At 42.9% G+C, this 16,901-nt stretch overlaps 2 protein-coding genes across 2 annotated transcripts in view; both read left to right on the top strand.

The window, feature by feature from the left end:
- The window catches only part of acad11 (acyl-CoA dehydrogenase family, member 11), a 37,101-nt gene extending 30,401 nt beyond the window's left edge, over positions 1–6,700 (top strand). Inside the window, exons 17-21 of the mRNA XM_078421446.1 lie at positions 18–176; positions 1,027–1,199; positions 2,504–2,647; positions 3,935–4,012; positions 5,397–6,700. Of these exons, the coding sequence (XP_078277572.1) occupies positions 18–176; positions 1,027–1,199; positions 2,504–2,647; positions 3,935–4,012; positions 5,397–5,552 (710 nt within the window). The 3' untranslated portion in view covers positions 5,553–6,700. The remainder of the gene's footprint in view (positions 1–17; positions 177–1,026; positions 1,200–2,503; positions 2,648–3,934; positions 4,013–5,396) is intronic.
- Positions 6,701–7,528: 828 nt separating this feature from the next.
- Positions 7,529–14,841, top strand: rpl6 (ribosomal protein L6). The gene is made up of 7 exons (XM_078421263.1): positions 7,529–7,551; positions 9,087–9,284; positions 9,488–9,586; positions 11,056–11,199; positions 11,376–11,424; positions 11,916–12,100; positions 14,645–14,841. Exons 2-7 carry the CDS (start codon positions 9,087–9,089, stop codon positions 14,795–14,797), a joined length of 828 nt encoding a protein of 275 aa, XP_078277389.1. The 5' UTR covers positions 7,529–7,551; the 3' UTR covers positions 14,798–14,841.
- The last annotated feature ends 2,060 nt before the right edge of the window (positions 14,842–16,901 follow it).

Consider the following 16,901-nt stretch of genomic DNA (forward strand, 5'->3'; position numbering starts at 1 on the left):
TCTATGTATCTTAACAGGTGCAATGGATCCTCGCTGTAAACTCTGTGTATTTATGGGGAAGACTGATCCACAAGCTAGTACACACAAACAGCAGTCCATGGTTCTGGTTTCAATGGATACTCCAGGGATTAAAGTTATCCGACCCTTATCTGTTTATGGAATGGAAGATCCTCCAGGTAAGGCAAGCTGTTATTGGAGATTCATCTTGGTTTAATTTAGATAACTGTGGAACTGGTTAAACAACGAGGGGTCTTTAAAACCTTTTGACCAAGCAGATGGGAGTAAGGTTTATTAAGCAGAAAACAGTGGGGTGAATTATTTATACACAGTGAATTATTATGATCTGGGTTGTTCCATTTCAAAGGAAAGAAGGTTCTTCGGCATTTTCTTCAAATTTTTTACATGAAAAAGAAAGAAATGTAGTAGGATCATGGGACTAATTGGGGAGCTCTTTTAATCAGAATAAGCAAGATGGACCAAATCACCACTTCCTACACTGTGGTTGGTAAGCACATAAGTAGACTCGATGGGCTGAATGACCTGATTCTGCTCTGATGACATGAACGTAAGCCAAGTTTCTGGCCTGTGTAGAGGGTTGGGAAAAATAGCAAATATGCAGTTGTAAACAAAGGAAGGTGCAATTATCAAAATTAGGTCAAAAGAGGGGTGGCTCCAATTATGATTGATTAGTTTCGAGATACAGCGTGGAAACAGGCCTGTCGGCCCACTGAGTCCGCGCCAACCAGCAATCTCCGTACATTAACACTATCTTACACATTAGGGACAATTTACAATCTTCACCAAAGCCAAATAACCAACCAAACTGTGTCTTGGGAGTGTAGGAGGAAACCGGAGCACCAGAAGAAAACCCACGTGGTCACGGGGAGAACGTAAATACTCCGTACAGATAGCACCCATAGTCAGGATCGAACCTGGGTCTCAGGCGCTGTAAGGCAGCAACTCTACCGGTGCGCCACCATGCTGCCTATATTTGATGATAAAAGCTAATTTGTTGTTTTGCTCCAGGTGGTCATAGTGAACTTATATTTGAAAATGTACGAGTGCCGAAAGAGAACATTCTTCTGGGGCCCGGCCAAGGCTTTGAAATCGCCCAAGGTAGACTGGGGCCAGGAAGAATACATCACTGCATGCGACTCATCGGCAATGCTGATCGGGCGTTGGAACTGATGAAGGAGAGGGTGAGTATCTGACAGAGAGAAATTGACCACTAATATTTATTCACAAAAAGCTGGAGTAACTCAGCAGGTCAGGCAGCATCTCGGGAGAGAAGGAATGGGTGACGTTTCGGGTCGAGACCCTTCTTCAGACTGTGGTTGGTAAGTACATAAGTAGACTCGATGGGCTGAATGACCTGATTCTGCTCCGATGACATGAACGTAAGCCAAGTTTCTGGCCTGTGTAGAGGGTTGGGAAAAAAACTCACACCTATGCTGTTACGGCTCTTGAATTTGTATGAATAAATAATCCACGTCACATCAGACTACAGTGCATTGAATCTCGGGGGGCTGGTTATTCCTAGGATACAAACATTGGTGTAATATTTGTTTGGTTTATAATGTCCACCTGGAATTAGCAGTATTATCCTCACGAAACATGCATTAGACCATGTGAGAACGGTCTAATTCTTAGATGCCAAAGGAGATCTAACTATCTAGTAATGCTTTAAGTTGTACATCTCTCCCACCATTCTCAAACCACATGAGGTATATGGAATGAGCTGCCGGAGGAAATAGTTGAGGCAGGCACAATAACAAAAGGTAGGACCACTGTAGATGGGGCATCTTGGTCGGCATGGGCAAGTTGGGCCGAAGGGCCTGTTTCTGTGTTGCATGATTCTGTGACACATCCTCCAACCTATCATGGGCCCACACCCATGGTGTGGAAGGGTCTCGACCCGAAACGTCACCCATTCCTTCTCTCCCGAGATGCTGCCTGACCTGCTGAGTTACTCCAGCTTTTTGTGAATAAATCGATTTGTACCAGCATCTGCAGTTATTTTCTTATACTCTTTGACCACTAATATAACTTCTGTCAGATCTAGTCCAGGTATTGTTGTTTAGACAGACCTGTTTTATGTACAAACCCAAAGCCCATGTTACTTGTTGAAATTGGTTGTATTCTGAAAAGGCTTCATGGTGTGAAATGTTTAGAGATGTCTTAACAATATCAAACAATTTATAAATTATATATTTTTTGAATTAGTATGTCATGCTGCAGTAATATCTAAGTGCTTATGTACAGTGATATTTGTACTGAACTGTCTAGAAAAATAAATTTCACTGTACCTCAATGCATGTGACAAATAAAGTCCCCTTGTAACCATTACACATAACACCACTAAGGTATTCCATTCGATAGCTGCAACTGCTCAATGTATCGGCCTAATCTCTTTGCTGGTACTGTCTAATTCTGTAAAACGGGAATGCAATTATGTAGGGAAAATTGTTAACTTGTTTTCTAACTTCCCACTATCTGTACGTAGGTAAAGGCAAGAGTAGCCTTTGGAAAGCCATTAGCTGAGCAGGGCACGATCAAGGCTGACATTGCCAACTCCAGGGTTGAGATTGAGCAAACACGGTTGCTGGTGCTCAAAGCTGCCCATCTGATGGATACTGTGGGAAACAAGGTAAAGACTCACTGAGCATGATCTATTTGTACCTCCGATTTAAAAACTGGCAAAATTTGATATATCTTATACTCATTCCCTCTCACCTCAAACCTATGCCCTCTTGATTGCCCTACTCTGGGTAAAAGACTCGGTGCATTCACCCTATAAATTCATGTGCTCTGCAAACCGGTCACCCAATCAAGCTACATCGTACACATTGTAGTTCACTAGACTGAAAGAAGTGCCAGCAATTCACTTCATTTGAACTCTTGGCACTTGCACATTGGTGTCCTTGATGCCACTTATTTTGTCAGTATGCTCACACCTATGCTGTTACGGCTCTTGAATTTGTATGAATAAATAATCCACGTCACATCAGACTACAGTGCATTGAATCTCGGGGGGCTGGTTATTCCTAGGATACAAACATTGGTGTAATATTTGTTTAGTTTATAATGTCCACCTGGAATTAGCAGTATTATCCTCACGAAACATGCATTAGACCATGTGAGAACGGTCTAATTCTTAGATGCCAAAGGAGATCTAACTATCTAGTAATGCTTTAAGTTGTACATCTCTCCCACCATTCTCAAACCACATGAGGTATATGGAATGAGCTGCCGGAGGAAATAGTTGAGGCAGGCACAATAACAAAAGGTAGGACCACTGTAGATGGGGCATCTTGGTCGGCATGGGCAAGTTGGGCCGAAGGGCCTGTTTCTGTGTTGCATGATTCTGTGACACATCCTCCAACCTATCATGGGCCCACACCACCAATGCGTTACGATAACAGCTTAATCACAAATAATAACAGGTCATTATTACGGTGGCGCAGCGGTAGAGTTGCTGCCTTACAGCAAATGCAGCGCCGGAGACTCGGGTTTGATCCTGACTACGGGCACCGTCTGTCCGGAGTTTGTACGTTCTCCCCGTGACCTGCGTGGGTTTTCTCCGAGATCTTCGGTTTCCTCCCACACTCCAAGGACGTACAGGTATGTAGGTTAATTGGCTGGGCAAATGTAAAAATTGTCCCTAGTGGGTGTAGGATAGTGTTAGTGTGCGGGGATCGCTGGGCGGCGCGGACCCGATGGGCCAAAGGGCCTGTTTCTGCGCTGTATCTCTAAAAAAAAAATGAAGAAAACAAATATTTAAGTTATTGCTGCTTCTTAATGGATTATAGATGGAATATTGGTGCATTATCAACCAGGCTAGTTTTCTGCTTTACTAATAGCTTTGTATATTGCAGCTAATATTCTCATGTGTTTATAATTCAATAGTTTATGAATTTTGTTTTGAACAATGCAGGAAGCAGCTTCTGCGATCTCAATGATTAAATTGGTGACACCAAGCATGGCGTTACGTGTTATTGACCGTGCCATCCAGGTGAGTGCAGCTTGTGTGTAAATAAAGAATGAATTGTGTTTCCAATCTTTCATTTAAGCTGTAGCACTATTGGATCTAAACCAGGCCTATCGAAAATAATTTTCCTTTTTGTTTCTACCTGGATTATTGTCAATGTTTTCCATGCTGAAATGCCTGCGTAAACTATAGGATAGAAACTATTCTCGACAAAATCTCATTGCAGGTAGCCTTGTAAAGGTCATCACGCCGATAGCATATGATTCGTAAGACTTTGGAAATCCTTAATCTCCTGCATAAAACTAGCCTGGTAGGGAATTTCTTCCCTCTTTTGTGTAAAGTATCAGAGGTTTATGTGGTGGACCAACCATGGCACTTCCTCTGAAGCAGATGGAAATCATTAAAATTGAAGTTTTAATTAAGAAACCTCAGGCAATGTCGAAGTTGAAGATTTGCATTTCAGGTTCCCATTCTAGGATCATACTTGATTGATGCAGAGATGCCATAATAAAGCTGTGAGACTCTCTTCTATCCAGTTAAATTCAGATTTCATAGTTTAGAGATACAGAGTGAAAACATGCCCTTTGACCCACCAAGTCCACATCAACCATTGAGCGCCTGAACACTAGTTCTATGCTCTCCCACTTTTGCATCCTACACGCTGAGAGCAAGTTTACAGAAGCCAATTAACCTACACCCCCACACATCTTTAGAATGTGGGAGGAAACTGGAGCATTCAGACGAAACCTACGCAGTCACAGGGAGAATGTACAAACTCCGTACTGACAGCACCCGTAGTCAGGATCGAACCCGGGTCTCTGGCGCTGCAAGGCAGCAACTCTACCGCTGCCCCTGTGCTGCCACTTGTGGTTATTGAGTGAGTTGTTGGGTAGCATCTTTTAACGTTAGAGTATTTCCATATTGAGAGGTGTGAGGAGAGGGATAGCTCGATTATTAAATCCAACGTAAGCACACCCAATTAGAGGATAACTTGCTTATCTGTTCATATGATTTACTCCTGTTCCCTTCACTAGTTTCCCAGCTTAGTTCCTCACCATCACCATGGGCAGCACAGTTGCGCAACAGTAGAGCAGTTGCCTTACGGCACCATAGAACCAAGTTTGATCCTGACTATGGGTGCTGCCCATATGGAATATGTACGTTCTCCCTGTGACTGCCTGTGCTTTCTCTGGGTGCTCCAGTTTCTTTCCACATGCCAAAGACGTGGGTTTGTAGATGAATTGGCTTCGGTAAAATTAACCATAGCGTATAGGATAGTGGTAGTGTATGGAGATTGCTGGTTAGCACGGTCTCGGTGGGCTGCAGGTTTTGTTTCCACGCTGTATCTCTAAAGTCTAAAATCATCCCACTCTTGTGTTTGCCAACTCTTTATTTCTTTACTTTTCAGGCATTTGGAGCAGCTGGCCTCAGTGAAGACTACCCTTTAGCTCAGTTTTTTGGAATAGCACGCTCATTGCGACTTGCTGATGGTCCAGATGAGGTTCATAGAAATTTTGTTGCCAAGCTTGAATTGAAACAAAGAGACTCCACAAAGAACAGCTGATTACTGGGGCTGAACAGAACATTTGCTTGTGTGTTTTTTAAGCCTGTAAATTACTGAAATAAAATTACAATCATGTCTGTGAAATACTTTGGATTTTCAATAACGCTAATTGTCTTGTAATCCTGCAATACTTTATTCTTTCATAGATCCATACAGCATGGAAACAGTTCATTCAGCCCAACGTGCCTACATCGACCAAGATGCCCCATCTACACTAGTATTTGGCCCATATCCATCTAAACCTTTCCAATCCATGTACCTGTCTAAATGTTGCTATTGCATCTGCCTCAACTACCTCCTCTGGCAGCTCGTTCCGTAAACCCACCATCCCCTGTATGGAAAAGGTTGCCCCTCGGGTTTCTATTAAACCTTTCACCTGTCACTTAATAGCTTTGGTTTTTGATTCCCCTACTCTGGGTAAAAGACTCTGTGCATCAATCCTCTCTATTCCTTTCATCAAATTTAGGTAAGAAAAATCTACAAGTGGATTGCTACTATTTTTTCACCCTGCTGTGAGGAAGCCACTTTGTAACATGGAGTATCAAGATGATGGTTCAGCAAAGTTAACTGAAGGGTAAAGTATGAACTGGTTATGTTGTAATTCGCCTGGTTGAATTGACGAGATTACTGAATCATTGGGTGAATGATAGCACGTGAGATAGGAAAGATTGAGGAATATCGGGCAAACACTGGCAATCGGAATTACCTTAGATGGAGAATCTTGGTCGTCATGGACGAGTTGGGCCGAGGGGCCTGCTTTCCATCTTTCAATAGACAATAGACGCAGGAGTAGGCCATTCGGCCCTTCGAGCCAGCACCGCCATTCAATGTGATCATGGCTGATTATTCTCAATCAGTACCCCGTTCCTGCTTTCTCCACATACCCCCTGACTCCGCTATCCTTAAGAGTCTATTTCATGACTCTCACTGATTTATTTTCCAATGTTTAAGCAACATTTAGACAGGTATATGGATAGGACATGTTTAGAAGGAAATGGGCCAAAAGCAGGCTGGTGGGACTAGTGTAGATGAGACATGTTGGTCATTGTGGGCAAGTTGAGCCTTAGGGCGTGTTTCTACATTGTATCACTCTATGGCTGTGTCCACCACAAAGTCATCCAAAATCAGTATAGATTTTTAGAAAGATTGAAACATGATTATTAAAATATTTGCTGTTTTCAGTGCATTTCATTGTGTCACGATTTGTTCTTGTCTTCAATGCATTAACGGCACACAAAGGAACAAGGGATGAAAGGTTAAATTCAAGGCTGCAAAATATCTTTAGAAGTAAATAATTTTAGATCTTGACACAAGTTTTCATTTAGGGTAGCGCAGCTGATAGACCTGCTGCCTCACGGAGCCAGAAACCTAGTTCGATTTTAGGCGGTGTCTGTGGAGTTTGCATGTCCTCCACGTGCTTTGTGGTATTGCCTATCCCTATCCCTCCTCCCTCAACTCTGTCTAGGGACCCCGGCAGCCCTTTCAGGTAAGGCAGAGGTTTACTTGCACTTCCTCCAACCTCATCTACTGGATCCGCTGTTTTTGGTGTGGACTCCTATGGGCGAAACCTAAGGTCGATTGGACGATCGTTTTGCTGAACACCATTGCTCAGTCCACCTTGGTCTACACGATCTCCTGGTTGCCATTGCACCATTGTGGGCTCCACGTTTCCTTGATCTTTGCTGGCTTTGATAACTCATTTTGCATTCCTTTCATTCATTATATTTGTCCTGTGTACCTCTTCGTGGTTCTAGCTTCCCTCGCCCCTGACTCTCAGTCTGAAAGGGTCTTGACCCTAAACATCACCTATTCCATGTTCTCCAGAGATGCTGCCGGACCCACTGAGTTACTCCAGCATTTTGTGTCTATCTTCAATGGAAGTGGGGGTTGATTGACTACAACTCCCAACGTGCCTTGCCGGTTTTTACCGGATGTTGTGTGACGCACGCAGACGTTAATACCCCCGCGGCCCGGATGTCAGGCCCTTTTTAGAGCGAAGGTAAGAATGGTGGCATTTACCGCGAAGGGAGAGGGTTGAATATCGGGCTCCATCGGCGCTGGGGGGATTTGTTAACACCAAATAACGCACGAAAAGCACATCCCGAGGTGTCATCGGTTGGGATCAGCCGATATTTGTGGTGGATGCCGATTTAAGTTGCCGTTTGTGCGGCGTTTTGTTGGAGGAGTCCGGCGGGACCCGAGGAGAGGCGGCGTAATGCCGGTTCTGGGCTTGAGACTGAGCTGGATAGCGGCACGGAGACGGTGGAAGCCGGATCACCTTTATATATAACAAAGAGGGGGAAGATTTGGCGGGGAGTAGATGTAGCCAGGGGCCGACCGTCTACATTGGGTTCGTTGGAGCTACAGCTTCGGCCTGGCCTTCCTGTTAATTATCCCAGTGATTGTCATGGGTTAACTAGAACATAACTGTCCCTGGTCCTTTATCTTTTATTATATTTTAATGGCCATGGAACCAGTTTATCCAAATTAATTGTCTATAAATACATTTTGTTGCTTCTTAGATTCTGAAATACTCGGTTCAGTTTCTATACTGAATAATCAATGGTTATTACCCATCAATGGTTAATCCCACTGCTGGACTGGCCACACCTTCCCATCTCTACCCCTTTCTGCGTTCCGCAGAGACCGTTCCCTCCGCAACTCCCTGGTTAACTCGCCCCTTCCCACCCAAACGACCCCCTCCCCATGTGCTTTCCCCTGCAACCACAGGAGATGCGACACCTGTCCCTTTACCTCCCCCATCGACTCCATCCAAGGACCCAATCAATCTTTCCAGGTGAGGCAGAGGTTCACTTACACTGTATCCGCTGTTCCAGGTGTCAACATCTGTACATCGGCGAGACCAGGCGCAGGCTCGGAGATTGTTTCGCTGAACACCTCCGCTCAGTCCGCCTTAACCTACCTGATCTCCCGGTGGCTCAGCACTTCAACTCCCACTCTCAATCTGACCTTTCTGTACTGTGGCTACTCCGTTGTCAGAGTGAGGCCCAGCGCAAATTGGAGAAACAGCACCGCGTATTTCGCTTGGATAGCTTACACCCCAGCGGTATGAACATTGACTTCTCTAACTTCAAATAGCCCTTGCTTTCCCTCTCTCCATCCCCTCCCCTTCCCAGTTCTCCCACCAGTCTTACTGTCCCCGACTACATTCCATCTTTGCCCGCCCACTCCCCTGACATCACTCCGAAGAAGGGTCTCGACCTGAAACGTCACCCATTCCTTCTCCATTGATGCTGCCTGACCCGCTGAGTTACTCCAGTATTTTGTGTTCAGCAGTAAATTGTTTTTTTTCAATTGTGGAGCGTGTTGTAATATGTTTAATTTTAAATGTCCAGGGTCTTTTAACGTGTTGGTATTATTTTAACGAATTGGGCTGCAATTTGCATGTTGTAACCTAAATTCCCAGCATTGCCCTGGTCTAGTTGATTTACGAGTGGGATGGCAGCCCACGTCACTTTTGTTTCATTTCATGCACTTGCGTACCTGTACTAAAACCCAATATCTTTTTGGCAGATGGCAGGGGAAACAAAGGAACAGGCAGCGGTGGAGAAGAAAGAACCAATGGCAGAAGAAAAAAAGGAACCGAAGATAGGACAGCGCCATTGCAGCCGCAACCCAGTGTTGGCCCGGGGCATTGGCAGATATTCCCGCTCTGCCATGTTTGCCAGAAGAGCCATGTACAAGCGCAAATATTATGCTCCTGTAACCAAGGTGAGCAAAAGGATCTGAAGGTGCTCTGGAAGTTTGTGTTTTACGGTGTAATCTACAATCTAGTACATATTGTTTTTAGGAACCCAAAGGATATTGTGTGTACATTGTTGTTATAACTGGTTTTGAGCATCCAATTCTGTACACCTGTTTTTCTTTGAATCTTGTGCGAATAAAATTAAAGCCCTGTCTCATTCCTTTTTCAGATTGAGAAGAAGTTGAAGGAAAAGAAGCTCTTTACCGTCACCAAGCCTGTTGGGGGAGACAAGAATGGTGGTAGCCGTGTGGTCAAAATCCGCAAGATGGTAACAAAACCCTTTTCTGTTTTGATATTTGAAAACAGAAATCCATTCCACTGTGCCAAAGTATGATAAAAAAATCTTGGCACATTGGAACAGGAGGGCCACCACTTTGTTCATTTTGTTTCAAGTCAATAGACAATAGGTGCAGGAGTAGGCCATTCAGCCCTTCGAGCCAGCGCCGCCATTCAATGCGATCATGGCTGATCACTCTCAATCAGTACCCCGTTCCTGCCTTCTCCCCATACCCCCTCACTCCGCTATCCTTAAGAGCTCTATCCAGCTCTCTCTTGAAAGCATCCAACGAACTGGCCTCCACTGCCTTCTGAGGCAGAGAATTCCACACCTTCACCACTCTCTGACTGAAAAAGTTCTTCCTCATCTCCGTTCTAAATGGCCTACCCCTTATTCTTAAACTGTGGCCCCTTGTTCTGGACTCCCCCAACATTGGGAACATGTTTCCTGCCTCTAATGTGTCCAATCCCCTAATTATCTTATATGTTTCAATAAGATCCCCCCCTCATTCTTCTAAATTCCAGTGTATACAAGCCTAATTGCTCCAGCCTTTCAACATACGACAGTCCCGCCATTCCGGGAATTAACCTAGTGAACCTACATGTTAAGTTGAGACCCTTGTATGATACTTTGTTTTATTTTGCAGCACTCTTGGTGATTTTCTTTCCCCTAAGGGAGATGTGGTAATGGCTAGTATTAGAATTGCCCGATTTCCATAAGACATAGGAGCAGAATTAGGCCATTCGTCCCATCAGGTCTGCGCCACCATTTGATCATGGCTTATCTATTCTTCGCCATGAACTCCATCCTCCTGCCTTCTCCCCGTAACCTTCAATGTCCATACCAATTGAGAACCCATCCATCACTGTTTTAAAAATACTGAATGCCTTGGCCTCCACAGCCTTCTTTGGCAATGAATTCCACAGATTCGCCGCCTCTGGCTAAAGAAATTCCTCCTCATCTCCATTCCAAGATTTGTCTTTTTATTCTGAAGCTGTGCCCTCTGGTCCTAGACTCTCCCACGACTGGAACATCCTCTCTACATCCACTCCACCGAGGCCTTTCATTATTTGAGTTAATATTTCTTGGAGTTCTGATTTAAAATAGCTAATTCTGAAGGGTTGTGGAACAAAATGATATGTTAGCAGCGTTCTTGTTTCAACCTTCAAACTGCCAAGTTTTGCAATGATTTAGCTTCAATTCATAGTCTCTTACCTTTACTTATCCCCCCCATCCCCAAGCTCTGACAATGGTTTTTTGTACATTTCACATGATAAGGGCATGGGCTCTTGCTACTCCTTGTTACTTCACAATCCCTGTGGGTGATGTAGGTCTCTGGGCAGGTAGAATAGAGCTTGGGTGAAATTTTATTGTATTATATTTTATTAATAAACATTATGTGGGACATAAGTACTGTGTAGTCACCTAGAAATTCTGTATGTTTGCCTTGTATCTTTCAGCCACGTTATTACCCCACTGAAGATGTTCCCCGTAAAAGGCTCAGCCATGGTAACAAGCCTTTCAGCAAGCATAAAAGACGCTTGCGGAAAACCATCAGCCCAGGAACAATCCTTATCTTGCTGACTGGTCGTCACAGGTGCAAGGTAGAGACTGTGGATTTACCAGTCAATTAAAGTAATTGTAGTCTCGGTGGGAGTGTGTAAGATATATTGGGTTTTGTGGGCAAGTGAAAGCTTTTTTCCATGTGGCATTGGGGGTCATTTTCAAATTTCATTGATGGCCAATGATTTTCATAGAGACTTTTATTTTCACTTTGCAGCGTGTGGTTTTCCTGAAGCAGCTCGATAGCGGTCTGTTGCTGGTCTCAGGTAAATACAATTTCTTCCAGAGCATTATCACCTTAATTTCTTCTGCTGGGGCAATTGATGTTACACCTGGTATGTCTTCCATGCACTCATTCATAATTACAACTTCTTTGCAAACATACAATGGGCTGACTCGTCTAATTCTGCTCCTCTGTCATTCAAAAATGGCAATTTGGAAGGAAATTCACGAGTCTACAAATTAATTTTGCCTTTAAAGGCCATTGTCACAATCGTCTGTATTTCAGTTTTTTTTTTTTACAAAAGTGGTGCAAAAAGACAAACGTATCCAATTAAACTTACCACTACCTATCCTGACCTCTACTTCAGTTGCCAGTTTCAGTTTAAAATACAACATACTATAACAGCATTGGAGACATATTGCTACAAAAAAATATGGATTATTCAGTTGTGCTAACATTAAACTTTAGTTTTTATGTTTCTTTTCCAGATTATTTGTGTTGATTGAGATTGTTTCTGTTTTGTTTTTGCAATAGGCCCCCTGATTCTAAACCGCGTCCCACTGCGAAGGGTTCACCAGAAATTTGTCATTGCGACAACTACAAAGATTGATGTGTCTACCGTGAAAATTCCCAAGCACCTGACTGACTCCTACTTCAAGAGGAAGAGGCTGCGCCGGCCCAAACACCAAGAGGGCGAGATCTTTGACACTGAGAAAGAGGTAACATCACGCCATATTAAAATGCTCCAGCTCGAGTCATAACATATCTTGGTTGTTACTTGAGTCGCTAAAATGGCTTCTCTTTTTTTCCTGGTATTCCAATTTTTCCCAGGCGAGACAATAGGTTGGCTTTTGGTCCAGCCCTGTGCATGGTACCCCGATTTTCCCCTTCCCTGTTCAGTTGGTTGTGGTAAAAGTTTCTCTCTTGTGGTGTATCACAAAATGCTGGAGTAACTCAGCAGGTCAGGCAGCATCTAGGAGAGAAGGAATGGGTGACGTTTCGGGTCAAGATCCTTCTTCAGTCTAAAGAAGGGTTTCGACCCGAAATGTCACCCATTCCTTCTCTCCTAGATGCTGCCTGACCTGCTGAGTTACTCCAGCATTTTGTGATGCCTTCGATTTGTACCAGCATCTGCAATTATTTTCCTACATCTCTTGTGGTGTACATGGTTTGAGGCTTTAACTTGGAGTGTGTCCTGAATCCCATGATGCCCCTCCCATAAGCCGCAGAGCAGTTTTGTTGGATTCTTGCATCTTGCAGAAACGTAATTTCTGGAGCTTTTGCCGATACTATTTTGGAATCACAATCCCTTTAATGATTTGAATCCCATTCATTACTGGATTGGGACAAATAGCACTGCACAGCAAGCTGGAGAATGGGTGGCCATGCGACAGTGCACATCATGTTGCTTTTTGGTTTGTATGAATTGTATCTTCAGGTAAATTACTTGTAGAAAGGGGTTAAATTATTGGGGGAAATCTAGAATTGTAGAAACCAAAGTGGGATGATATATCCTCTACCTCTTCCTGATACCTCTTTATGATTCATGCTGTTGTCATGGCAGTTTAGAAAGCAGTTTAATAGAAAAACAGCAGATGCTGAGAATCTGAAATATAGGCCCATGCTGAAAATACTCGTGGGTAAAGTAGTATCTACGGCGAAATAAGCTGAGTTAACGCATCAGGTCATTGACCTTTTGTCAGAACTGTTTGTATGTGGTAAACCTCTGGTGTTGGATATAATGAAGGCTAGAAGGCATGAATGTATTGCAATCAATCCTGCTCTTGTTATTGCCTGACAATTACAAACAGGAGCTTTTTGTTTTCATTTTTCTTTTTTCTTTTTTTTCATTTTTCTGCTGAAACCCTTGTGGCATTCTGGACTGAACATTTAATGTCTAAAGGTTTGACCAACAGTAGACTGGTGGGGGGGGTTGTAAATTTACGTGGTGCCATTTACAGATGTGGGACTAATCACTCGATTGACAACTAATTAAGTTCTTTCTTGAAGTGTAGTTGCTGTTGTGACATAGGACACACCGCAAACAGCAATCTGGTCCTAGCTGGATAATTTGTGTCAGTGACGTCAATTGAAAGGTGAATTTTGACCAGACTCTAGCAACAATGTTCAGACTTGCTCTTCAAACTGGTCCCTTGTGATCTTGCACGCCCCGAGGGGGAAAAAACAAGACTCCTGATTTCAACATCACATTTTCAGAACTATATTGTGTAATCGGTGGTACATTGTATCAAAAGTATGAACTTTAATTTCACTCCAGAGACAAGCACAGAAGTCTAGAACATCGAGGTGCAGTATTGAAAAAGTGCAGTCTGCGAAAGGAAGGCATCATTTGAACCAAATATTAGGCAGAGCTTCAATCCTCAATTTCTTGGACTTGCAAGACCCCATAGTACTGAAGATGTGCAATCTGGCAAAATAAGGCATTATTTGAAAGAAATCTGTCTGCTCTTTCCTAGACTAGGAAAACCCCAGGGCACTATTTTATTAATTATTTGTGACACATTCAGGTGTCCTGGGGTAAATACTATTTTCCACTTTTTTGCTTTGAAAAAATCTAGTGATAAATATACCACTGTGTATGTGGTGGTTAGTTAGTGGCTGTCGTATTTTTTGTGTCAACATTTTTACGCGCTAATTAAGTGTAAAATATTGGACCTTGTGCTTTTTTTGTGAAGTAGGAACATTTTTTTAAAATTTAGATGGATTACAGTTTTATTATTACCCTGTGCTTTGGATAAAGTCATTGTTTTTGTAATTAATCAAGTCAACTACTTTATATGATTCCCACTGAGTGTGCAGGTGCAACTTACACTCTGGCAAAGGTTGACCAATGATTTGCCACATTTGTTTGCTTGCAGTAGCTGTCTTAACCCATTCAGTGGTCTTTTCCATGAGACTTGCTGTAATAGTGTTGACAAACAGCAATGAAACAAAGATTAATCCCAATGTTTGTAAAAGAAGGATTTGAATTTGTGATAAAGTTTGAGTAGTTTTTTTTTCAGATTTAGATTGTATCACAGTCCATTGATCAAAGTTCAACAGATAGAATCATGCAGCACGGAAACAGGTCCTTCAGCCCAATTCATCCATACTGACCAGAATGTCCCATATACCTCTAAAGCTTTCCTATCAATACCCGTACAAATGTATTTTTATGTTACAAATTTGATTTGATAAAAATTATGGTAGCCTTACTGAGTTTTTTTACCTTGCCTCACTTTTGTCCTTTTCTCTCTCCACAGAAGTATCAGTTAACAGAACAGCGGAAGAAAGACCAGAAGGATGTGGACTGCCAGCTCATGTCTGTTATTAAAAAGGTTCCGCAGCTACGTGGTTACCTCCACGCCACGTTCTTTTTGTCTAAGGGGGTTTATCCACATAAATTGGTCTTCTAAGCACGCCATAAAAGATGACATTTATTAAAACTGGTATTCAGTAATTCGATTTGTTTTGCTTCAACTTATTTTATTTAGACTTTATTTACAATTTTTAGAGTTATTTGAGGCATAATTTAATTTTCCACAGCATATTTTCATCATAAAATCTATGGAACTTACAACCATATAAATTGGGAGCGGGAGTAAGCTAAATGATCCTTCAAACATTTAAGATACTATTGCAACCTCAACTCCACATTCCTATTTACCCATGGCAACCGTTCACCGCTTTGCTTACAACAAACTAATCTGGGCCCATCTGAATTTTCATGGGATCTGCTGTCACTATCCTATGAGGAAGAGAGTTCCAAAAACTTGCAAATGAGGAGTAAAAATGTTGACTCGCTTTCCTTTAACAGGTGATTCCTTAAATCGATCTTCTCCCTCAATCTCTGCATCTGCTTCTAAGATGAGGTTTTCCATTCTAGGCACAATCTGCACCTCTTCACTCCTTATCTCACACTTCATCATTTGTCTAACCATCTACCTATCAAAAGATCCTCTCATCTATGTCCACCTATCACTTGCCAGGCTTTGTCTTCCCCCACTTCCAGCTTTCTTCCCCTCACCCCCACTACTCAACCCAAAACATTACCTATTCAGCTTCTCCAGAGATGCTGCCTGGCCTGCTGGTACTTTGTTTCTTTGCTTTTTACCTGATATGCCAAGTGAGAGAAGAGCAGAATTTGAAGCAGAAACTAATTGCAGATTCCCAGAGGAAGCCCACATGGTTACAGGTAAAAGGTGCAAACTTGACAAACTACCAGAGGTTTGGATTGAACCCAGTATCTCTGGGGCTGTGAGACAGCAGCTCTATCAATTGAACTTTACAATGTAAGGTAACTGTCTTTGATAAGTATTTTTAAATAAAGGTCTTTCAGGATTGATTCCAATGGTTTCCCATCGAAGTTTAACTGACCTATCTATATATGTCATCCATTCCTTTTCTAATAGAGCAGCTTTCAGTAATGTGCTAATTGTCTGGCAATGCAAGGACAACCCTCTCAAAAACTGCATTAAGGATACTCACAGAAGTCTTAAAACCAAATGATGTAGATGCAAGGAACAACAGATGTCAGAATCTAGAGCAAACACTAAATGTTTCAAAAGAGAGTTAGATTTAGCTCTTAGGGCTAAAGGAACCAAGGGATATGGGGTACTGATTTTAGAAGATCAGCCATGATCATATTGAATGGCCTACTCCTGCACCTATTTTTCTATGTTGGACATTAAGGAACTGCAGGTGCTGGTTTACAATTAAAAAAGAAGTACTGGAGTAACAACCTGTTAAATGTTTGCAACATTGTCTGGCAGCATCTGTGAAGGGAATGGAAAATGGGTCCCAACCCAAAGTGTTACCTGTATCCCCTCCATAGGTGCTGCCTGACCCCTGAATTACTCCAGCACCTTGTATTTTGCTGGTGTAATGATGCGTTTCACGCCTCCAGCTCTTCAAGCCCCTGCTACTTTCAGTCTGAAGAACGGTCTCGACCTAAAACAGGTGGAACAAGGTGCTGGAGTAGGTAGTTGAGGCAGGTATTATTGCAACCTTTAAGAGACATTTAGACGGATACATGGATAGGATAAGTTTAGATACGGACCAAATGCAGACAGGTCGGACTAGTGTAGATGTTGGTCAATATGGGCAAGTTGGGCCTTTATAACCGAGGCAGAGATTGTAGATTCATGATTAGCATGGGTGTCTGGGGTTATGGGGCGAAGGCAGGAGAATGGCAGAGAATAGATTGGTCATTGATGAATAGCAGAGTAGACTGGTTGGGCAGAATGGCCTAATCCTGCTCCTAGAAATTATGAACTCCAGAGACGGTGTCTGATCAGCTGGGTTACTCCAGCACTTTGTATGTACCTTTGGTATAAACCTGCATCTGCAGTTCTTTGTTTCTACACAGATGGTATGTTTGACATTGCAACATTCTGGTCCAACCTAAGACGACCCTGCGATGAAGATAGACGCAAAATACTGGAGTAACTCCACGGGTCAGGCAGCATCTCTGGAGAGAAGTGATAGGTGACGTTTCTTGAGTCTCGACCCCGAAACGCC

The sequence above is a fragment of the Rhinoraja longicauda genome, chromosome 25 (assembly GCF_053455715.1).
Source record: "Rhinoraja longicauda isolate Sanriku21f chromosome 25, sRhiLon1.1, whole genome shotgun sequence".
NCBI lineage: Eukaryota > Metazoa > Chordata > Chondrichthyes > Rajiformes > Arhynchobatidae > Rhinoraja > Rhinoraja longicauda.

Coding starts and splice junctions, on each gene's coding strand:
- rpl6 (XM_078421263.1), top strand. CDS start 9,087: ATGGCAGGGGAAACAAAGGAACAGGCAGCGGTGGAGAAGAAAGAACCA. Junction 11,200..11,375: donor CTGGTCGTCACAGGTGCAAG/GTAGAGACTGTG, acceptor TTCACTTTGCAG/CGTGTGGTTTTCCTGAAGCA. Junction 12,101..14,644: donor TCTTTGACACTGAGAAAGAG/GTAACATCACGC, acceptor CTCTCTCCACAG/AAGTATCAGTTAACAGAACA.